The sequence below is a fragment of the Scleropages formosus genome, chromosome 11 (assembly GCF_900964775.1).
Source record: "Scleropages formosus chromosome 11, fSclFor1.1, whole genome shotgun sequence".
Taxonomy (NCBI): Eukaryota; Metazoa; Chordata; class Actinopteri; order Osteoglossiformes; family Osteoglossidae; genus Scleropages; species Scleropages formosus.
Window position 1 is genome coordinate 27,434,683 of NC_041816.1, and position 23,869 is coordinate 27,458,551.

Sequence of the window (23,869 nt, forward strand, 5' to 3'; positions counted from 1 at the left end):
TATTGAAAATAGGAATGATGTTTTGTCTGTTTTCACTTTTTTTATATTTCTCGAATTGAAACTCAAATAAAGTATTTTATAAAATGTCCTTTGTTATGTTACTGTGTGTATAATGGCGTCTCTCACCCACGGGTGTGTGAGGTGACTGTAGGAACGTTACCTGCGCAGGGATGAAGGGGATTTGGCCAAAACGGCACATGTGCTCGTACGGAACTCGGAATAACAGAAAAGCCTTCGGACGGGTCCTTGGGTCGACCGTCACGAGACTCGGCGTGCTGTACCCCGGTACGCAACAGCTGCTCGGACAACGTCTCTCCCATTCGAAAAGGACACCCTCCCTCTCAGCCACCAGTTACGAAAATGTCGTCCGCATCCAAGTTCTTAACTACAAGCAGGACTGGCGATTGCACAACCGCACAACCCTTCGTGCACAAATAAATCAACAAATACGTCATGTTATGATGTTTTGAGCTTTTTTCCCCGAAAGCGGTGCCGTGTTGATCACGAGAGCCGTGTCCCTCAAGAAGGACTTACATGTTGTTTGCGTTGCATCACCGGTTGTGTTGGTGACGATACAGGTTTCTTTGTGGGGAACCACCTGGGGGGCTTAAAGGGTTGTTTTGAACGCACTGCTGGGATCACGGGACACGGATTGTTGGGGGGGGCGGCGGTGGAAGAGTCCCAGCTGGAACTCTCGGCTTGAGCACAATTCCATCCACAACATCTGGAATTATGACTGCATTCTTACAGCCGTGGTCACACAGAGAGGGCGAAACGGTGCGTGTGAGAAGAGGGGGCCTTCTCGACAAACAAGTCTCTCCTTCCTGACCCATTTCGAAACCTGCGATGTCTCCATGCCTCAGCCTTCAACCCCCCACCCTCCTCCCCTTCAACCCCTTGGATTTACTGTCAACGTCCTCATTGGCTCACGACGCGAAAGGACTCTTTACGAGGCTCTTTAACCAAAAATGCTCCACGTCTCTCACCCCCCCCCGGCTCTCATTTCACCCGTCTACCATATTTTCCTCTTCCTCTCTGTTCCTCCTCCTAAAGCCCCTTATTAAACTGTGCTCCACCGAGCAGAACAATTTCACCCCCGCATCTCATTTCGTCGAGGCTTTTGCAGGGAGAACGACACTTTTTCTACCTGTTTGTGTTCCTCCCACTGCTTCCGTGCAGGAAATATTCATTCTGGCTGTCAATGATGAAAGCCGCGTCATCCATCCATTTTCAGCAACCACCTAAGTGCTCAGGGCATGGTGACGCAGAGCCTATACTGGGAAACGTAGGGCGTTGGGTGGGGTGCGTTCAGGGCAGGATGCCAGTCCGTCAGTGGGCATCGCACACTCACACGAAGTCACACAGCAAGGCCAGTTCAGAGCCACTGACACACTTGAGCTGCAGGTCTTTGGATGGACGAAAGAAAAATAATTATTAATAGTCAGGGCTGCACTTGAATTTACAACCGTGAAGTTTTGAAGCAACCCTTCATGATAAGAGGACATAAAATATTACTTTAATAGACTAAGTCTAGTAATCATACAAATATACAGTATATGTGTATTTAGAAATATATTAATGATACATAATTACTAAGTCTAATAATAGTATAATTCCAGTAATAATAAATATATTACTGGAGTTATATTATTACTAAGTCTAGTAATAATTTTAAAAATGTATGTAAAAATATGCTTCTTCTTACAATAATAATAACAGCATGGAGACTGATGGCATAATTTAATTCAGGGTGGGACCATTTGGGTCCGGAGAACAAGCCCATATTATAAAATTAAGGGCTTTATTTGAACCTTTTAAATCCACTTTAAGTGTTTTAATGTATTTTCTAATACCTGAAAAATGTTAGAAAGCTGTGTATTTTTGTGAATTCCTCTCTGGTTCCTTTTCGCACTGAACTGTTTCCTTCTTCCTCTCTACATCTGGTTTGCCGATCATCTCCTCCCGTCTCCTCTGGAGAACCCATTTCTCCGGCATGTTGGCTTCGGTCTACGGTTCGAACGCGAGGGACACATAGTCCGGCTCCGTCTCCATCGTTTATGCACTAAAGCCCATAGTTACACTTTCCCATAATTCCCTGCATGTCAGGATGGGATGGACTGGGGATCCAGTATGTTATGAAGACAGGGACATGTGGGGTTGGGGCATCACATGGGAATGCAGCTGCTCTCACATAGGGTGTCTGAAGGGGAATGCAAAGTGTGTGTGTGTGTGTGCGCGCGTGCGCGCGCATGCGCAAAGATGCAGCCATTCTGTCCCCACACTTTTCTAGTGGCTGTGCTCTCGCGGTCAGGAAGTGGTTGCGGTCAGGGCTGCGATTTTCACCATGTGTGTCAGTAACCTACATCACACGCACACAGCGCACACGTCACACAACACACACCTACAGCAACATCCTGACCTAAATACCGGTACCCCTTTATTTTTCCGCACAGGAAACACCACCCCTGCACTATGCATGCAAGTGTGTGTGTGTGTGTGTGTGTGAAACCTGGAGGTTGTTGCTACTATGGTGTACGGCCGATGAGGGAGCCCAAGAGGTCTATGGCTGTCGCTTCTGCTCCAAGACCTCTGAATATGGCATTAGCAGCACTGGAAAAACCCAGTGGAAAAAATGCCCCCCCCCGGCCCACTCCCCTCTCTCCTCCCCTTACAGCAAACAGTGTGTTTTTGGGGAGTGTGTGTGACTGCTGGACCCTCTCCGGAGCTCCATTTTTCGCCCGGTTTGCAAGGAGTGAGCTCCACACGCCTCGACCGGCCACACTACCCTCCACCCCCACACCCCCCCCCCCCAGGATTCGAGCTAAAGAGGAGACGCACTTTGGAGCGGCACAGCACAGAGACAGAGATCTTTCCCAGGCGTCCACGTCCTGTTGGTCCGTCCACACTGCTGAGTACGCAAAGCTGTGAAACCGCCGCAGTTACAAGGTTCGTTCCGAGTCCGTGAAAAACACTCCGAGCCTCTGTCTGTGTGTGTGTGTGTGTGTTTTGGGGTTTACGTGGCGGGTTGGGCCAGCAGTTTAGCTCTGATTGTAGGAAGTTAAATGTTCAACACGTCTCTCTCACTCAGGCCTTGCGCAGCACTCTGGGCTGGGCAGGAAGTCACTTCCTGGGCAGCAGATGCTGAATCAGGCTATGCGGACGGGCCCGGAGCAGGAGAGCTTCACCTCGACCCATTTGGAGCTGCCAGGAAACCCCCACCCCCCACCCCGACGCACCCCCCCGAGTCTCAAGGCTTCGCCACTTCCTTTTCAACTCCTACCCCCATGTCTGTCCTCGCCTGTGTCTGCCCTAATGGACTGGTTCTGGTACCACCACCATCCCCCCGCCCCACACACACACACATCCCGAAAAAGGGCCACATCTGGTTCTCGTTCCCAAATAGAAAACAAAAAGAGTAGAGGGGGAAGGAGAGCGAGTGCAGAGCGAGAGATACCCAAAGGGCCCACATCTGAAGCATCCTGAGGGAGAGGGGCACGGTCGTTGCACATGGGCCCCACGGTGTGGTTTCCCCTCCCAGTGGGAACTTGCTTACAACGACAAAAATTGTGCTTTTAACTGCATGGTAAATGCTGTCTCCTTTTATTGCGGCCCTCTGAGACTTTCCGGGGCAAATGGCGGCCATGGGTTCGTCCACCTGGGGCAGAACGGTGGGTAGGCTTCAGCACCAGTTCAAGAACACTCCTACTCTACGGTGTTGAGTTACGTAGCCATTTATACAGCTGGGCCCTTTTTACTGTAGCAAGGAGGTGGGAATCGAACCTGGATCATCTGGGTCCAAAGGCAGCAGTACTGCTACTACCTTAAATTCATTTCAGTTTATGTCTATAGAGCACTATTCTCACACAGTGACATGGCTCGTGGAACTAAGGCCCAAGAGACATAACGATTGAGATAAAAGGTTAGCATCACTTTGAATTAGCTGTACGTTAGATAAAGTAAGCAAGCTGGCAACTGAGGAGAGGACAACAAAAAACTCCCAACCAAAAGACCAAACGAGAAAAATAAACCTCTGGGGGTCCAAGTGCCAGCAGCCACACACTCCTCCTGGGCATTCTAGATAGAAAAAAAAGACTTGTACACCAATTTATAACACTGCTACAGTCACTGGAAGGCAATAAGTTGAGGTCCAGATGCAGGTATGTTGATTTCATCCATAATGGCAGGCAGTCAGCACACAAGCCCTTGTAAATCCTTGAGAAATCGGTAGCAGATGGGGTAGTGCAGACATACAGTATCTACAGTAAGACCCACCCTCGGCACATGGTTAGTTTATCATGCTGTCTCGCCGCTATGCATTGCTGGATGAGTCCTGTCTCTTAGTGCAGTGCTCACTGTGTGCTCCTGCTGGTCCAATGTACCCATGTCCCATGTCCAATAGGTGTGTAGGCTATGTGCTGCATTAGCATATTTAGAAAAGCAGTAATAAGTGTGTTTGTGCATCTGATGGGCGGCACTAAGAGGTCACACCCTGACCGAAGGCTGGACAGTCAGCCGAGCGCAGCTGCGCTACAGAGAAAACTGCATGAGACAGGAAAAATGTGCGTCTCGGCGAGTGAGACCAAATTACAGTGCAGCACTACTGAGGTCAGCAAGAGCAGCAGCGGGACCTGAGCGGCAGACGGAGATGAAAACGAGGAAGGGGGAGGCAAACAAAGCGGCTAGACGGCAAGTCTGTCAACAGCAGGAACCTAGAAGGTCAAGAGGAGTCCAAACTCCTGGGGAGGGTAAGATGGCGACTCCTGCAGACGCAGTGGCTCGGCCCTCCCTCAGTATAGCAGTAGCTTTTAGTGTATATTACCGGTATGCCAGTACTGCCAATACCCCATATTACAGTCTCAGCTACTTTTCACCAGAGACCACCACAGAGATTCAGATGTGACACCACTTTCACCCCTTCAGAGATCCTACGCCCCCCGAAGCCCATAACAATTGCCATCCAGAGCAGAGGGAGAGGAAACAGAAGCGGGGACGTGAGCCCGGGCCACTTGCTCGGCTAGAGGCTAACCCGTACAGACCAGCGCTTCCAAACCTGTTCCTCGCCACCTCCAGGTCTATTGCCAACAAGAAGGACGAGATCGGAAGCGAATCGGAAGAGCGGAGGAGGAGGACTGCGCGTCTATGTGAACGACAGTTGGTGCGGTAGGCTATACATTCCCCCACAAGCAGAGGCTACGTTAGCATTAGAAAAGCTACATGAAAGGACTTCAAAGTTTCAATCTAATTCTTGTTTTTAGTATTCTTTCATTCTGCTGCTGTTGTTCTGAGGGCTGCCACACAAAATTTCATCGTATTGCATACAGTGACAATAAAGTATCTCATCTCAACTAGGGTGGCTTTGAAATTGTACTCCACATAATGCCAAGACTAACTGCAAGGACATATGCAGCTTTTGCACTACAGTACAGTAAAAGCATGTACAGTTGACCCTTGAACAACACGGGGGTTAAAAGTGTTGACCCCCCGCGCAGTTGAAAATCCGCATATAACTTTTGACTCCCCAAAAACAGAAGTACCAAATAGCCTATAAGCCTTCCCGATGACAGTTGATTAACACATATTTTGCATATGTATTATATACTGTATACTTACAGTAAAGTAAGCTAGAGAAAATAAAATGTTAAGAAAGAGAAAATACGAGAAGTTTACATCGTCTGTTTACAAGATGAATCGCTTGTCCGTCAGTACCTACATCAATATTGTCTTATATGATACAAACCACTACTTGTTATAGGTATTATGTGTATATTTTATGGTAGTAAATTATAAAATAGACTAGTATCTACATATATCTTATGCATTCATGACATATCTAACGTTTTCTTAATTTTTTCGATATTTCTAAGCTACACAGTTCACCTGCAAGATTTTTCAAATGGTTGCAAATCCCCAAAAAATTTTCCAATATATTTCTAGAAAAAAATCTGCGTATAAGCGGACCCGCACAGTTCAAACCCGTGTTGTTCAAGGGTCAACTGTACATTAAATAGTGTCACGGGCTGCGGCGCAAAACTGACACACTCGGGCCCTTAGTCCTCACTGTTGTCTTCAAGTCCGGCTTCCAGCATACAAAATGGAGGCTCGCTGCACAGAAATAAGAGCAACGCGCTACCGCCTCCTGCGGGACGAAGCTGGTACTGCAGTCCAATCCAATCCTGTGAGATAATGGATCAAGCTCACTGTTTGATGCAGATATTTGATGCAGCTACAGAAAACACACACACACACATTTTCAGAACCGCTTGCCCCATATGGGGTCACGGAGCCTACCCAGCAACACAGGGCGTAAGGCCGGAGGGGGAAGGGGACACACCCAGGACGGGACACCAGTCCGCCGCAAGGCACCCCAAGCGGGACTCGAACCCCAGACCCACCGGAGAGCAGGACTGCGGTCCAACCCACTGCGCCACCGCACCCCCCACGCGCTACAGAAAACACTGGAGAAAATATATTATTTAAGCATGTATAGAGTAGTATTGTGGTCTGGCATAGGCATTAAAATAAATCCAAGGCAATGGGTTTTAATAGACTTAATCAATGTGCTGGCAAATATACCAAAGGGGGAAATAGAGCCACTTCCTGGAGCCAATGATTCAGCAGTGAATAAACTTCAAGTTTTGGGGCCCATGAGAAGAAAATTAAAACAGCACTTTCAACAATAAAGAGGCACTCTCTCCCACCCTTCACTCCCTATGCATTAAAACGCATTTAAATACTCAGGTTTAGCTTCATTCCACAGACACTGCACTGTACTTTGATCTTCACTACAATAAACTAGTTAGAATGCTGTGCCCAACTTGTAAATTCATGCCCTGTACATTGAGTGTGAGTAGACCTGTCCCTGGGTCAGGAGGCCAGATCCTCTATTTCCACAGTGGTCTGAGTGCCGTGGCGGGGGGAAGACACAAAACACAATCAGGCTGCTGGTCACATGACCACTTTCCTGCAGCAAGTCTCCCGAGGGGCACGATGAAAACAGAAAGAAGCAAAGAGGGTGTGTTATTTTCTTACAACAAATTCTTTATTTCTTGGTCTTTAGAAGTAGCTTTCCCTTTGGTTTCAGAAGCTGAGATTTCTTCTTTTCCCTCATAATCTGCTCCTCCTCTTTCTTCACCCTCCACTTCTGCATTCCCGCTTCCATCTCTGTGCTGAGCACTACAACCCGTCTCTAAGGGGAAAGAATACGTTGGAATAAATGGTAGCGTAGTGGTCAGAGCTGCTACCTTTGGACCCACAGGTTCGATCCCCATCTCCAGCTGTAACACCTTTGAGCAAGGTACTTACGCTAAATTGCTCCAGTAAAATTACCCAGCTGGGTAAATAATTGCAGATCCCTTAACACTGTAAGCTGCTTTGGAAAAAAAGGTGTCAGCTAAACAAATAAATGTAAATTAAAGAGTGGCATGGTGGCACAGTGAGTAGCACTGCTGTCTCATAGTGCCTGGGTGGTGCAAGAGGATGTGGGTTCAATCCCCACTCAGTCTATGTGGTGTTTACATGTTTCCCCTGGGTGCTCTGGTTTCCTCCCAAAGACATGCTGTTCAGGTTCACCCATCGTGTGTGAGTGATAGAAAGATTGTGTTCCACTGATTTTTGTGATTTACACCTTGTGTTTCTTTCCTTGAGTTTTTTTTCTTTCCTTATGTCCTGACAATTTATGTCATAGGCTGCTGAGAGGATTCACAGAGTAAGAATTTCATTGTATGGTGTAACAAACTGTTTACTGTACACATGACAATAAACTCTTGAATCTGATGTATGGATGAGTGACCCATTGGAAGTAGTGTATCTAGCAGTGCAAGTCACCATAGTGAATAAGGTGTGTGAGCTGATAATGCTACATAGAGTTCACCGGAAGTTGCTTTGGAGAAAAGTGTCTGCTAAATAAATAAATGTAAAGAGCACACACACACTACAAGAAACACACACTGAAATAAAGAGATTTTAATACTCGCATTGAAATAGCAGTGATTTTCCAACCAGCTCCTGAATGACTGCTTGCAATTACATTCCATCATTTACTTTGTGCATTTCAAAGGACAAGCAAAACAGACACACACACACACACACACACACACACACACACACACACACACACACACTAAAACTGCTTATAAAACAGTGCGCAGTTCTTACCGCAAACTCTTCCCTCTCCTTTTGCCTCCGCAGCTGTCCTTTCATAAGGGGCGCAGGGCGACCGTCTGCAGAGAGTCACCGTTAGTCACTTGGGACACAAACTGTGTCACTGTCTCCCTCTCTCTCTCTCACACACACACACACACACACACACACACACACACACACCATACAAGGTGTCATGTAACATCTGAACACACCACAAAAGCCAGTTAATGAAAAAAGCACTTAGTAATGACACACACAAAACAGAGACAGAGCTCTCGTGTGTGTTCCGAGTGTGTGTTCCAAGCGTGAAGGCACACAGCATCTCCACTACATGAGTTGCACGCACTTCTTATTTGAGGCCATGTCTCACTGTAAGACATTTTACATGCAGCAGATATGAACCCACAGAGATTCATTTGAACCTGAATTAAAACTGAAATCCAGAAAACAAGTATGTGTTTATGGCTTTACTTAACAATAATTCCTCTTAATAGTAAATATTTTTACAATTGTTAATTTTGCCCCAGTCAGACTGCCGCACTCCCCCACACAGTGTGGTGGAATGACCTCCCTCTGTCCCTCAGAACTACTGAATCCCTTTCAAGATTCAAGAATGGTCTCAAGACGCATCTCTTTCAGACTCACTTCTCTACTGATGACCTTTGTGCTCCATAAATTTACTTTATATCATTTGTCACAAAACCTCTGTATGCTACACCTCATAAATGTTATATTTAATGTAATCCAGTTTAAAAATGTCTGCTCTTTACCAGGTCTATATGCAGCTGCCCATGTAATGTATGTTACATTGTTTTAAATATTTATAGTTTTTGCAACCGACTGAAGTTTGTGTCAAACGAGGGAACAAATGAAATTGTGTTTCATATTTATAAGCTTTGTGTTACTTCTTAGGAAAAGGTTCCCGCTACACGGTGTTGCCCTTTAGGACACACTTTTCTGTCCGTATTTGTGTCGTGTAGCGAGGAGTGTCTGCTGAGCCCGGGGAGGGGGCACTTACCAGCGAAAGACCAGTCTGGGAGGTCGGTTAAGGGGCCGTATTCCGATCCCGAGCGAGCCAAGCCGTGTCTGTAAGAGCGAAGACAACACGGAACACGCTGAGCTCACTCTTTTCAGCTTTTTCAACACTATGATGCCTCTATTTGTAAACATCTGGTGGCCTGGTGTTTAGAGCTGCTGCTGCTGTCTTTGGACCCAAAGGTCACAGGTTTGAATCCCACCTCCAGCTGTAATACTGTACCATTGAGCAAAGTACTTATAGAACAAAACCATCCAATATAAATGGGAAAATCATTGTAAGCAGCATAAATGAGAAAACTGGAATAATATTTAATTATTATTTTTAAAAAAAATCAATAAGGGAAAGTGAAAACCGTGTAATATGTATTTTACTGTGATGAAGAGCTGGTGGAGAGACACACTGAATTTGGACGTGTGTGTGTGTGGGTGTGTGTGTGTGTGTCACTCACTCCAGCCTCCACTTGCTCCCCGCGTGTGAGACGATGCTCTGGGAGAAACAGCGACACGAGTGCTTGGCACCTGTGAAGCACACATTCCAGTGAGCCCCAGCTAAGATGGATCCGTTAAGGACAGAGAGGGACACGTAGAAAATGCTCGCTTTAAAACTGCATGATTATAATCAACGAACAAGAAGACCACACACACACACACACACAGTAACTCCTCAGATTACAAACAACGATCCACGGTATCATTAGCAAAACACTACTTTACTTTATAATTATAAAATAACAGGTAACCCGAAGCAATCAGTACAATTTAACTTTAAAATTCAAGAAAAAAAAGCGAGATGAAATAGCTTTAAATGCCCTCTTCTCCTTACCTGCACTACAGAGAATCCTTACGGTGCCCGCCATCTTGAGCACCCGTACGGCAGCTCAACCAGGCCAAAAGACGTGACTAAAACGCGTTGCCGTTTAATTGAACCGCTGGGTGGCGCGTGAACGCACGGGCGGGTCCCCGTTTCATTGACTCAGAGGCGCGTTTCAACTAAATTAATAAAAGCTGATTATGTTGACTAGTAATGATACTCCGAATTCTTATTAAAAATTACATTTTTATAGATGACTGCCACAAAATACCAAAAAATATTCTTCGTTTACTACAATTTTACTGTGTACCCTGGAAGAAAGTGCATTTTCTGGCAGTATTGTACTTCACTTACTATATTTCACAAAGGTGCAGATTTCTTGTCGTATTTGGCCCTTTCAGGTTCAAAATAAGTATTTTGCCATTTTACACATTTTATCATCATCTGCACATAAAAATATACTACAGTATACAACAATTAGGATTAAAATATGGTTAAAAATTTGATGATCACGTGTTTGTATCTAAAGCTCTTAGTCTATTGTGAGATTCACTCGTCTTTCACCTGAGCTGGAGGAAAACCTCTGCTATTTAAAACAGCAGGAACATTTTACTTTTCCCATGTTTTTTTTTTCCATCATGAAGCATTACTGTGTTTTACACTGTATTCTCTTGTACTGCAGTAGTGACTTGTTTATGCACATCTGTGATTTTGTTTCCGTTCCCAGGTGTTTTGTGTCTTGCTGCGCTTTCGTTCAACGTCTCGCGTCACCATGTCGGACCAGCAGTTGTACAAAAACACGTTTATGGAATCGCAGTCACACGCAAAATGCTGCCCTTCAACTGTCCTGGTAGATGTTTCTGCTGGTCCTAAGGGAGTGCTGGTGAAGTGGTGTGTGTGGGAGGGCACTGGCTATCTAGAAGCCTCCACCACAACTATGTGTCCCGCCCTGCAGGACAAAAGGAATGTGTGGGGGCTCCGCAACCGCTGACAGGAGGCATGATGTTCAATAGCAGTTATTGTATTAAGTTACATATCTACACACTTGTGCTTCTCTGTGCTCTATCAGCATCGTTTCATTTATGTTTATGAAGATTTTTCCACTATTTTCCCCACTTTTCAGTTTGCCGCAACTCTGGGACAAGTTGTATACTTCCCCTGTGCTCTTACACATGCTTTGTGTTGTAATTATTATTAGAATTATTATTATTATTTGCAATAGCAAAAAGGCATTGGAGCAGAACTGAACTCTCTGAAGTGGCAGCTGGAGGAAGAGCAAAGAGGAGGCGGTGGCTGAACAATGGCCGGGGCTCAACAGGGCTCTGAGTCATCACGACGGCTCCTTTGATTGCCATGCAGGCTCCAGCTTGTACTGAAAACACCTGGCCCAGGGGAGACGGGGACAAGGGGAAAGGGTCTTTATTTCACTATTACTCTGTGCCATATGCAGAATACGGTAACATTTACAGGGCCGTGCAGCGGTGCTGCTGCCTCGCAGTGCCTGGGTTCTTTGTGCGTGGGTTCGAATGTGGAGTTTGTGTGTGTTCTCCCCCGTTTGAATGGGTTTCCTCCCCCAGTCTGAAGACATGTATTTCAGAGACCCTGTGATGGACTGGTGTTCGGTCCAGGGTGTACCCCTCCAACCTTAGTGCCCGGTGATTCTGGCATAGGCTCCTGACCAGTGTGACTCTGGTAAGGACAAACGGTTAATAAGTGAGTGAATAATATATATAACCAGTATTCTGTAAAATGTATAAATGCAGGAAGACTAAAGCAAAGACGAGAGAGCATGTCAGCGACGCATCCGTCAAGTTACAAGAAATATTTCATGTGCGCCCCCATTTTCACTTTAGTTTTCATACACATCTGGGGGTTCTGAGCCCACACTAGATTCTTACACTTGTGGACTGTGTCCTGTGTTTTTTCTGACCTCTAAATCCAGGAAGATGAAAGTAACAGCTAAACAGTTGTATTTTAATAACAATACCACTTCTACCAGTTCCATCACATACAAATCACAGCACAAAGCAAACACTTCTTGGGCCTTGAACAAGTTCCATGCCGTAGGCAACTTCACACTCATTCCACTAAGGCTCTACTTCAAAGTGACTTGGAATGTTAAGCTGCTTATAATGGTTTGCCTATTTATACAGCAGGGTAAGTTTTACTAATTTACCGTAAGTACCTTGATCCCAGGTTCTACATCAAGAGGTGGGATTTGAACCCAAATTATTTCAAGTGCAAGTGGATGAAACACAACAAGAACTAAGGAGGAAAGTACACAATATGCTGTTAAACCCAGTGTTATCAAGAAATTTATATGCAGCTATGAAAAAATGATTCAGATAAGTGAAATGTATTTTCCCAGAAGCTAAAAATAGGTGCCACCCAAGATGCACTGCCATGTTTTCCCCAAAAACATGTTTCTGAGGAGAAACCAACACCGATAGGTAAAACTTTACAACATTATATAATTAGGCTGAAAAAACAAATGTATTTAATGATTTTTGTTTTTACTTTTAAGGAGCGCAGTTGGAGAAGCTGCACTCACACGAGATGAACATCACAGCCCAAGAACCTTTTCTGTACAATTCAGCTCTATAATATACATATAATAATAAGGGGTATGAACATATGAACAGTAACAAATATGGGCAGCTGGTGGCAAAATGGCTGAAGTTGCTGCCTTTGGACCCCAAGGTTGCAGGTTTGAATCCCAGTCTCCAACTGTGGCACTCTCGAAAGGTATTTTACCCTAAAAGTACCCAGCTGTACAAACAGGTAAATCAATGTAAGTTTCGTTGGAGAAAAGCGTCAGCTACATTAATAAATGTAACGCGTCGTAGCGCAAAACGTGGAACTTCAGAAACGTCGAAGCTTCCAGCTCAGCTGTCTCGCGCTTCTAGACTATGTCCATTTCGCACACTAGCAAACGACCCCACGCGCTACGTGACACCGCGAGGGGGACGGGCTTTCGCACAGGTGTGGCACTGCACAGTGCGCGCGCGCAACGGCCTGGCGGCGAGGGGGACAGCTTGCTCGTGCGCGCATCCCCGAGTCACCACGATAGCGCGCACGCCACTGCGGACGTGGCCGCTAAGCTACAATTCCGTCGCGCTGGTATCCCAGCGCCAGCGCGCGCCGTAACCTTCTCCCTCCTTTTTTTCGTATCTCCCACACAGTGCTGAGTAAAGCTCGGCCGCATTCCTCGCCTTTTTCCCCAAACAAGTTCCCACTCGCTGATAAATGGTCTGCAGAGGGAGAGGCTGCAACACACACACACACACACTCGCTCGCTCGCTGGCTCGCGCGCGCAGCTGCAAACCGCAGCGGCGAACAGGGAGGAAAGAGCAGAGCAGGAAGAGGGGGGTAGGATGCCAGGAAAAAGGAGGCCAAAACCCGAATAGTGGCGCTTTGATCAGTGGAGCTGAATTTTATGGTTTAAATGGGGTGTGTAATAAAACAAAGGTTTGTTACAGTCGGAGTGCACGCCATGCATAAGAAACCCCCACATTGTTTTGTCTCCGCTTCACACACGCGCACAAAACCGCAATGCCTATTTATAACTTCCACTGTAGCCTTCCGCACATTCCAGAGACTCCGAGTACAACTAAATAGTCCCTCTTTTCACTTTGCAAAGAATTTAGCGCTAAACACAAGCGAAAACAACGTATTTCCCTCTCCGCGATGTATACAACGCTGAGCTGTTTGTTTAATGTTAACTACATGAAGGTGGAATTCAATCCGTCGATATAATGATGATGATGGAAAAAGCATCCACGCATGGCATGATTAACGAGAGACTCCCCCGTTTTTTTTAACTGTCTCGTTTTCATAAGACGAAAAAGTTGTTAACGTTTGCTGTACTGTTACCATTTGGAAGTCCGTCCCAGGTATACTTTGCACATATTTCGACTTTATGAATTGGAAGTAAAACAAACTTAAGTAGCAGGGGGAAGCTGTGTGCCGAGGTTTCACGGCTTAACCTGGTAATTTTTAAGTTTACCAACATACAAAAAGGTTGTGAGGAAAAACGTGTTTGTTGAAGAACTCGGATGCGCTGGGGCGCGAGACGCTCAACTCACATCGCGCGCGCCCGGTCGGCCTGGGTGCCTGCGCGAACAGCGGAGGGAAAATATTCAGTAGGCGATTCATCCGCCCTAAGGAATGAAGTCCCGGCTCAGGAAAAAAGAGCTGAAGAAAGAAAGAGGAGCAGGGAATTTCGGAAGAAAGGAGTTGCTCTTATTTATTTCAAAATTTGCCTTTAAATTATTCTTTGCATCGATTCACTGAACGCATTTGTCGAGCATATCTTGCGTGCGGACACTACTATAGTTATTGCCTACAGAACTTTTTTTTTCGGCAAGTTAGTTTTTCTAACTTCCTGACCATATTTTCAGAGAATTGGTAACAGATCTGACAGAAATTCGGAAGAAACGAGTAACATCCCGCTCTTTTTGTGCTCGGTTTCCCAAGGACTGTTTTCTTGGAAGAGAACAGTGAAATAGTGGGAATAAGGGAAAAGTTGGAGGGACGGAACTGAATCGGTGCCTCACTGTGGCTGTGGGACCTGCTGTACCTCTCCGCCGAGCGACCGACACGATTGTTTTTTTTTTTCATTTTTATTTTTAAATTAAATGCACAAGAAGTCGAGGAGTTCAAATAATCGACATATCTGTCTCCTCTGTCTCCTGTGTCTCTCCTGTGTCTCGGTGTTAAAGCGTTGACCGTTTAACGGGGACCACAAAGGAAGAGGACCGCTATACGGAGCAACGGGGACGCGCAGCTCGAGCACGAGAGCTCCGGTTTTAACGCTCCTTCTCACTTTTTTACCACTTTTTTAGTTCACGTATTTCCTTGGTTTAAAATTGTCTGTCGGTGCGATAAAATCAGATGGATTTACAGTCAATACTGAGCTGTAATTCCCCTATTATATCAACAGCTCGGAAACGATGATTACATCCAAGCAAGAAATAATCCTCCTATTATGCCTTAACTCTCTTATTTATTTTTTATAACGTCTAGTATTTATTGCTTATGTTCTATACTCTTTAATTTAGACATTTCAACTGCTGTAGAACTACTTGAATGTTTTCATTGTGCTCCTTACTCTGTATTTATTTCACTGGTGTTAGGTCTTAGTTTTGGCTCTACAGCCTAAGAACAATACTGCAAGTTTGTTCGTTTGTGATAGATAAAGGAAGCAGAAATGGACCGACTCGGAACCAAGTTACTGGAGAAGTTGAAACGAAACGAAAGTGTGAAATTCCCCATTTCCAAGAAGAAAGGGGACACTGGGAATGCGAACAATAACAACAGCAGCAGCAGCAGCAATGCGGCAGTGCCAGCAGAAGGCACGGTCAGTTTGTCTCCGGGCTCGGGTTCAGGTCAGCCTGCGCTTTCCTCCCTGACCCCGGCTGAGTTGCTAAGCCAAGGGACCAGGGCGGGTGGCCATGGAGTTATTTCTCAGAGAGTTTCTCCCGTCACGGTCCCTCCTGAGGGCAGCCGGAGCAGCGAACATCACCACGCTCCTGTGGCTGCACCCGTCCGCCGCCGCTCTCCGCAGCAGCATAGCCGGCGATATGTGGCTGAAACAGGGGACATCAGGGCAAACGACATGGGCCTTTCAGAGGCTCCGCTGAGGAACAAGCTGCCTGGGGTTGGTGAGCAGTCTTGGCGGGATCTGATTCTTATGGAGTCAGACCCGATGCTGCTGGGGAATGGGCTGGGCCCGGAAAGTGGCATTCGGCAAACTCCGGGCCAGCGCCGCTACTCCTTGGAGCTCCAGCAGCTCGTCCAGAGGCAACAGCTCTTGTCCCAGCAGCCGCCTCTGTCTCCGGTCTCCTATAGGGTCCCTGGCGGGGCCCTACAGCGGTACAGCGCTGCCGAAACAAGCTTCCCCCTGGAGCAGGAGCGTCACAAGCGCTTCTCTTTGCAGGAAACTCTTTCCTACAAGCGGAATAGCACAGGAGGGGAACTCTGGGACCGGCCCTCATCCCTCTCGCATCCACCAAGCCGTGTCTCTGAGCTGGGAGGAGGTGGCGTCCTCCCAGGCATGGCTCTCAGCCCCTGCTCCTCTGTCAGCTTGCAGGAGTCCGTGCTAACCAGCCCCCGCTCCAGCTTTGCTAGTACTGCCAGTGGGGGCAGTCCTATGGGTAGCCGCTGCAGTAGCAACCGCACTAGTGGCATCAGCTTGGGATTCGATTCCCGCTACAGTGCCCTGCAGATACCGCTTGGAGGCAGAGAGAGTGTCACCTTTGCCGGCTCAAGTCATGCAGCTGGTGCAAGGGCAGGTGCTCCATTTATAGAGATGTGGAAGGATTATATTGACGGCGGGGCAGCGTCTGTTACTCAGGATAGCCGTCACTCATATCCTCCAGCCTTAGGAACCCCCGCTGCGGATTGGGGAGAGCAGCGGGCAGCTCGAGGGGGTCCTGGGGATCGGCTGCGATACTCGGACCTGTTGGGGACCCAGTACCAGGAGGAGCTAATCTGCCTACTCCGGAAGGAGGTTGGGCTGCCCAGGGAGGCACAAGGAGATGCGGCTGGGGTCCTTGAGTTATTGGAGGGCCTGAGTCTGAAAGAACAGCCTCCCTCTGTTGGGAATCCCAAACCTAAGGAGGAGTTTGGTGTTGTAAGGGACAGCACCGACAGCAGACAGGAATACTTTGGTGAGACAATCGTCCTGATCTTCCTCATCAAAGAATGGGCACAGTCAGCCCTGCCAGAGTTTCTGGCTGTGTGTCTATAAAAGTGTGTTTGTGTGTGTGTGCGTGAAAGAGAGAGAAAGGTAAATGGGCTGGGAAGAGTCAAGTAAGTGCACAGATGTCTAGACTCAAAGGGGATTGAAGCACCATCTGGGCCAACACTGTAGCATTCTAGATTAATGTAAATTTGAGACAAAACTCAGTAAAGGTCCATCCAGGGTATACCCTGCCTTGCACCATATACTTCTTGGATAGGCTCTGGACCACTGTGACCCTGTAAAGGCACCACTGCTGACAGGAAAGAAAGGCACACTATTAGAGTCAAGATATCAATCAACAGCATGACTGAGTTCCCCTGTGGTGCATCACCTCATGCTACCACACGCTTTGGCGGCATGCCATGCTACAGCGCCCCAAGCTGATGAGCGCGTGGTGGTGTGTGATGCGTGTGTAAGCGTGTGCTGGCGTGCGGTCTTGTGTTTTTTTTTTTTCTTTTCTTTTTTGTTCAGTTTTTTTCCCTCAGGTATTCTAGCCCCGAAGGGAAGGGAGTATCTGACTGCACTTATAATGAATTAGGGAAGGTGTAGGAGTTAAAGTAAGGGATGGGCAGGAGCAGCAGCATCAAAGGAAATGCAGTGAAAACAGTCACTTTTTGTAGATGCTTATCTGTTGTGAGAGGTGCATTCAGTGTGTTGTAACTTTTTTCAGGTGTTCTTGTAAAGTGCGTTAAATTTATTCATAGGTAAACTGTGTCAAACATAAAAAATTTATCATTCATCTAGGTACCTGTGTGAAGTGCGGAAAAGGAGTATATGGAGCGGATAACGCCTGTCAAGCTCTGGAGAGCCTCTATCACACACGCTGCTTTACTTGCTTCTCCTGCGGTGAGTTGTCCAAAGTAACTCACTTTGGACTTTCAGATAACCATGTTTAGCTCTGTGTAAAGTCTTTGTCACATTTGCATTGGGGAAACCTCTGTTCACCTGTAATTGAGAACATCCATTGTTCACATCCATGTCTTTGTTGCAGGTATTGTGGTTTTCTGCTTATTAAATGCTGTGAAATTTATAGCTGTCTAGGTTTACAGTCCAGGTTTGCTCTGTTGTCATGGGCTAAAACTTGTGTCCCCCATTCAGGCCGCACTCTCAGAAACAAAGACTTCTACAACGTTAGTGGCTCAGTGTACTGCAAGGAGGATTATATGGTAAGAAACAGACAGATTGGTGTCCGCAGAGCACCCAGCAGGTCCTCGGGTTCCTGTCTCTTCTTTATGATGTCACTGTTAGGTGAATCTTGAGCCCACCCTGCTCCCTACTGTGCATGTAGGCTGAAAAAAAAAACATTTCCTGCCATATTTTACAATGCACTGTACCTCAACCGCGATGACTTTGCAGTTTATGCTCACAAGCCTTTCTCGACCCTTTTTCTTTACCTCCATGCAGTTCTCAGGGTTTCAGGCAGCGGCGGAAAAGTGCAGTGTGTGTGGACACCTGATCTTGGAAAAAGTGAGTGAGTGTGTGTGTGTGTGTGTGTTGAAGCATAATAAGAACACATGTTCGGTAATGTCATCTTGACAGTGATGTGTGTGCTTCGACGCATGTGTTCAGTGTGACCAAGAGAAGTAAAATCTCTCCGAACAATCAGAGTACTCCTCACAGATGACCCGATTGTGTGTTTGTGCCACAGATCCTGCAGGCCCTGGGGAACTCGTACCATCCTGGCTGTTTTCGCTGCGTTGTGTGTTCCAAAGCTCTGGATGGAGTTCCCTTTACGGTGGACTACCTCAACAATGTCTACTGCGTCTCTGATTACAACAAGTGAGTCAATGTAGCAAAGCAGCATAAGAAGATATTGTTATTCACTTAGCAGATGGTTTCTCCAGAGTGGAACACGGTCGAGGGTAAACAAGTGCATTTTACAATGGTTGAAGAGCTTTGGAAACAGCGTGGTGTGGAAATGCAGAATGTTGGTCTGATACCGCTGTCTTTTGCAGTGAACATTAAGTGAGTAGCTGTAGTGTAACTGTAACAGTTAGGCAAGTCAAAGCCTGTCTGAGGCATTTCTCACTGTAAGGCTTCAATTAGTCTAATTCAGGGGTGGACAGTTCACCCTGTTGAAGGCCAAAGTGCTCCAGCTCCCTTGCAATACTGTTCAGTTTACACCCGGAGCACCTGGGCAGAGGTAAGTACTTTAAATTATGACTAGTGTGCCGTGCTAAAAAAATGGATGTCTTATGGGCCTGACATACCTGCCATTGCCCACTTGTGTAAAGGTACACGCAATAGTCCATCCATCCATCAACAACCGCTTGTCCCAAGCGGGGTTGCGGCGGGCCAGAGCTGTACTCAGCAACACGGCGCAGGGTCGAAGGGGGAGGGAACACACCCAGGACAGGGTGCTAGTCTGTCACAAGACACCCCAAGCAGGGCTTGAACCCCAGACCCACCACACAGCAGGCACCCGCTGGACCCGCCGTGCCACAACGCATACGCGAAAATAGTGTCGCTATTAAATTAAAGAGCTGATGAAACAGTGCCCTCCAGTGGTTGGAATTCAGCCTGCATGTGCTGGCTTTGAGTGTGTGCACATACTCTTGTTACTTTTGTTAATTTTTAGGATGCTTAAAAATGTACAGCTCATAGAAATAAAAACACATTTTCAGACACAGACACACAACTTTAACGATTTGTATGGTATCTCCATGTTCCTGGAACATACTGAAGTAGCAGCCTGTAGAAGTGACATTCATGTTTCAAACATGTGTTCTATGTTACAGAACCTTTGCTCCAAAGTGTGCTGCCTGTCTTCAGCCCATTCTGCCTGCTGAGGTGAGTTGTGTTTGTGTGTCTTCGTCCAGCTTGACCTGCTTAAATTAAAGCATTTCTGTACTGTCCCAGATAACTTCACGTAAATGATTTGCCACTAAAGCAGCTGTACAACTTTTCAGTTTTAGGTCCTTGTTCAGTTAAACTTATTTGCCAAATTAATGCGTTAACTTCTTAATTGTAAGATTTGTACTTTCCCCCTGCGTACGTGATCATGGCTCTTCTACCCCTCTCTGCTTCTGTGTGGGTTGGTGTGTCGGCAGATTTGTACTACGCATAAGTGTATTGGGCTGCAGTATGTGCATACAGTGTGTGGGGAATGTTTGTTCTGTCATGTGTATTGAACCTATTCTTTTTTTGCAGGGCAGTGAAGAAATTCTAAGGGTGGTATCCATGCAGAAGGATTATCACTTTGAGTGTTACCACTGTGAGGTTAGTAAACAGTGCATCAAGATTATGCAAAGTCCTGTCTCTTAAAACATACTCATGTACCTGAAGCTATAAGAAACCTTTGGAAATCTACAAAAGTGATAAATATTCATTACACAGAGCTTTTCAGTTAGCTGCTAAGCTCAGAAGACATCAGGACTACAGAGCTCCCAGATGGACATTTGTACATTTACATTTATGCATTTAGGGGAAGTTTTTCAGATGAAGAAATACAGGTGCAGCAATTCACAAAGTACAGTCACTTAATCCAATACCACAGTTTTTGCCAGAATACATTATAGAAGCTGCTGCATATAGAATTGATAGGGAGCACTTTTTTTTTTTGTTTAAACATAGGTAGTTAAGGTTCAGGTTATGGGTCATGCACCATAACTTCATGATCTTCCCCAGATAGGCCTTTACACAGCTGCTACTCCGGCATTGTATGCGATTGTTTGTGTACCTTATTTTTTAAAAAAAATAAAATTAAAATTTTAGTAGGCGGTTATCAGGATTCATCTATCCTGTGTTTTATGCACCTACTCGAGCGATAAACATTGGTGCATCAAATAGAAAGTAACTAGGTTTACTTAAAAATCACGTCTGCAGCCATGTCTTTCTCTTAATGCACAAATTAGATTTTTGCTGAGATGTACATTGCTTTGGAGAAAAGCATCTGCTAAATTAATAAATGTAAATGTAAGGTTCCTGGAGCAGATGAGAGATCAGAAGAGAAGTGGGTCTGGAATAGATGTGTTTTGAGCCCATTTTTTTAATATACACAGAGATTCAGTAGTTCTGAGTAGCAGAGGGAGCTCATTCATCCAAGTCAGAGGTAGAACAGAACCTTTGTGCTTTTGAGGTTGGACCTGCTTTGTGTGGGACCACCAAGCAGGTAGAGATGGAGGAGCGTTGCAGTCTGGTTGGGGTGTAGTGAGCAATCAGGTGTTGTAGGTATTGGGGAGCAGATCCATTGATGGTTTTGCGGGTCGTAAGCAGAGTGTTGGAAGTTGATGTGAGCAGCTACAGGAAGCCAGCGGAGGTAACGAGGAGGGGGATATGTGTTTTTCTTTTTCTGTTCACATTTCACTCATCAACATTTTCCATAAGGTCACTTGTTCTTTGTAATTTCTATTTATATACTGATGTTAAGAATACTTTCAAGAACTCCATACTTGAGAGAAAACAAAGCATTTCTAGCAGGGACAGCTTGTGTTCTGTAGTCACCTCGACGTTCACACTTCCTGTCTCTTCCAGGACTGTGGAAAGCAGCTGTCTGATCAGCCAGGCGCTCAGTGCTTCCCTCTGGACTCCCACCTCCTCTGCCATTCCTGTCACATGACCAGGGTGTGCGCTGCCCACAGTCACCCCCCCACACACAACGTGCACTGAGAAGTACCAGAGACCACAACACACCTGAACCACAGAACTCCCTCATGCTGCTTGTTTCCCGGCTTTTGCATCTGTTGACATCAGAAACACCGCCTGCAACACACTTGTAGGGAAACGTAAGTCATAGAGTAATGTCTTCAAACATATCTAGTAGTCTGTTTCTAGCGGCGCGATAACATACACACAAACACACAGACATATAAGTGTGTGACGGATGTCAGTAAGGCAGTCGGGAAGCCCGACTCATAGTGTAGCCCCAAGCACATCCATCACCGCAACATTTACTCTAAAATTATTCATCTGCTTGGACATACTGAAGAAATTCAGTACCCAAGTGCAGAAGGTAGCTCGGAAAGAGGCTGCAGCATGGGACATATGTGAATCACAGGTGGCACAGTGACTGGCAGCATTACAACTTTCCAGGCTCTGTTAGAAAATCGCACAACCTTGGTCCTCATGCTTTCTTTGGTATCAGACATCGCTATGGAAACAGTAACTAGTGAAAACATAAGACAAGTTGCAAATATATCCTGCTGAAACGATGGTGTTACAGTGTCGCTCTCACTGAAGTCTGTGTTCACTGGGGTGAGAAGATGAGCTGTAACAGATCAAACTACTGCTTCAGGCCTGCTGTAATTTAAAGAGAAGTACAAAAGGGATCTTGGCTAATTTGTTTCATTTAATATTATTAGCAGTTGTTTTGCACTTAATGTGTTTTGCCTTTTTTAAAGATACTGTCTTAAACATTCCAGTGGGCTGATTAAAGAAATATTTAAATTGAGGTTGAATGCCTGCAGTTTTTTTTTCCTCTCTTTCCTGCTGTTTCACACATCCCCCAGTAGACCAGTAGGTGTGACCAGTGTTTTAAAACTGCGGACAGATCAAATCCTCACCACCGTCACTGACAGACCACATCAGCGTTGGGTGAGAAATGTTAATATCTCAGCACCACCAGTAATGGAAAGTTAATACCTTTGTTTTGCCACAAAATTTGCCATTTAGTGACTGCAGTACATTTGTTGCAGGAATAATGTTTGGAACATGATGTCAATATGTGTATTATTCAGAAGGTAAATTTGCTTTAACACTTTGTCAGATGCACTGAAGGTGTCCTCCTCCTACAGCGAACACCAAAATGTGTGTGGAGCACAGAGAGCCAGCACACCATAGCAAGGCAGTGTGTCTGAGAGAGAAAATGGCTATTGTCTAATGTTCCTGCTATGTGAACTGGAGTAACATCCTGAGGTTTAGGTAGAGGACAGATTTTATTAAAACTAAAATATGAACACATCATATTATCTAGTTTGTGTTCTTTTACTACATCCTATATCATGAAACCAAAACTAAAAATTATACAGAAAGAAAAATAAGGGCACATTGACAGACCGGACAGAGATCACCGATGGTAAACATGGCCGTAAACAGCGTCTCAAGACACTGAAATGAAAGTAAGTTGCTATGTAGATACTGTCTAAGGTAGGGGAGGTAGAGCAGGGGACTTTGTGCAGTGATGTCAGTCGTCTCAGAAAACTCCCCCACTATCAGACTGCAAGATGACTTCAGCACTCATCCAGTAGGCTGTGGGACATGAACTTCGTGGCGGAGGGGGGGTGCTGTACCCATGGAGAAGCTGAGGGAAGGAGTAAGAGGCTGAAACACCTGCAACTTCTCAACACAACCAGAGTCCTGGGACCCCCCTCCCTGTCCCAAGTTCCGCCACAATCCGCCCTGTTCTCCTGGAATTCTGGCCAAAAGTCACTTAAACGTTACACGCAAACGCTGTTCTACGGATCTCTGATGTGTGCGACTTAAAAAGACCACATGGAACACTCATGTACAGAGAATATTGAGGGTGGAATTGAAATTAATTGGGAACATCGCACAAAAACATCTATGGACTAAGAACTTCTCACACACTGATAAGCTTCAGGATCTGTGGAATGTGTGTGGCGCCATGGGCAGATTTCCACGTCAAACTGTGGATCACTTCCAAGTAAGCGCTGGGCTCTCTGGTCAACAAAAGAGCTCCTGTGACACAATGCAAAGTTACAGGTGTCCTACATGTCCCCTCACTGCAGAGCAGGGACATGAGCTCAGACTCCAGAGTCCAAATTCCTCACTAGTTGCAGTTTTAGGTTCTTGATACAATGACACTGCAACATCTTCCCCTTTCATAGAACAGAAACCAAACTCCCATGATGCACTTGTATTCATAGTGACGAAGGAGCCATAAATGTGACAGCTGAATGCTCATGCGGGCGCGTGTTATGTGTGCGCGCACGGCGTGTGTGTGGGGAGTAGTTTCAGCTGAATGTTTACATCAGCACAACACCTTCACCAGAACAATGTGGGAGCGGAAAAGCCTCAAACACATTATCACTCCACCATTTAGCCAGTGCATTAATATCGCAATGAGCACCAACATGGATGGCCGTGATCTGCATCCCACGGCAAATAACATGCCTCAAAACGTACTGTACCAATCAAAGAAATTCACCACAATAAGGTGGACAAAATGATGTCAA

At 46.0% G+C, this 23,869-nt stretch overlaps 2 protein-coding genes across 3 annotated transcripts; one reads left to right on the top strand and one right to left on the bottom strand.

Annotated features, from left to right (window-relative positions):
• Positions 1–7,017: 7,017 nt before the first annotated feature.
• LOC108930932 (39S ribosomal protein L52, mitochondrial-like) lies at positions 7,018–10,068 on the bottom strand. Of its 2 annotated transcripts, none has more exons than XM_018746428.1 (5): positions 10,004–10,068; positions 9,630–9,699; positions 9,161–9,228; positions 8,155–8,219; positions 7,018–7,186 (listed from the first exon to the last, which is right to left on the bottom strand). In XM_018746428.1, the coding sequence occupies exons 1-5, from the start codon at positions 10,035–10,037 to the stop codon at positions 7,040–7,042; spliced, it is 384 nt and encodes a 127-aa protein (XP_018601944.1). In that variant the 5' UTR covers positions 10,038–10,068; the 3' UTR covers positions 7,018–7,039. The 2 variants fall into 2 exon arrangements, with proteins under 2 accessions (XP_018601944.1, XP_018601943.1); XM_018746427.1 differs by having other exon boundaries at positions 9,630–9,729; positions 10,004–10,043.
• Positions 10,069–14,180: 4,112 nt separating this feature from the next.
• Positions 14,181–22,125, top strand: LOC108930938 (LIM domain-containing protein ajuba-like). The gene is made up of 8 exons (XM_018746435.2): positions 14,181–16,662; positions 17,481–17,582; positions 17,835–17,902; positions 18,141–18,203; positions 18,385–18,515; positions 19,475–19,526; positions 19,887–19,955; positions 21,210–22,125. Exons 1-8 carry the CDS (start codon positions 15,201–15,203, stop codon positions 21,342–21,344), a joined length of 2,082 nt encoding a protein of 693 aa, XP_018601951.2. The 5' UTR covers positions 14,181–15,200; the 3' UTR covers positions 21,345–22,125.
• Positions 22,126–23,869: the final 1,744 nt, after the last annotated feature.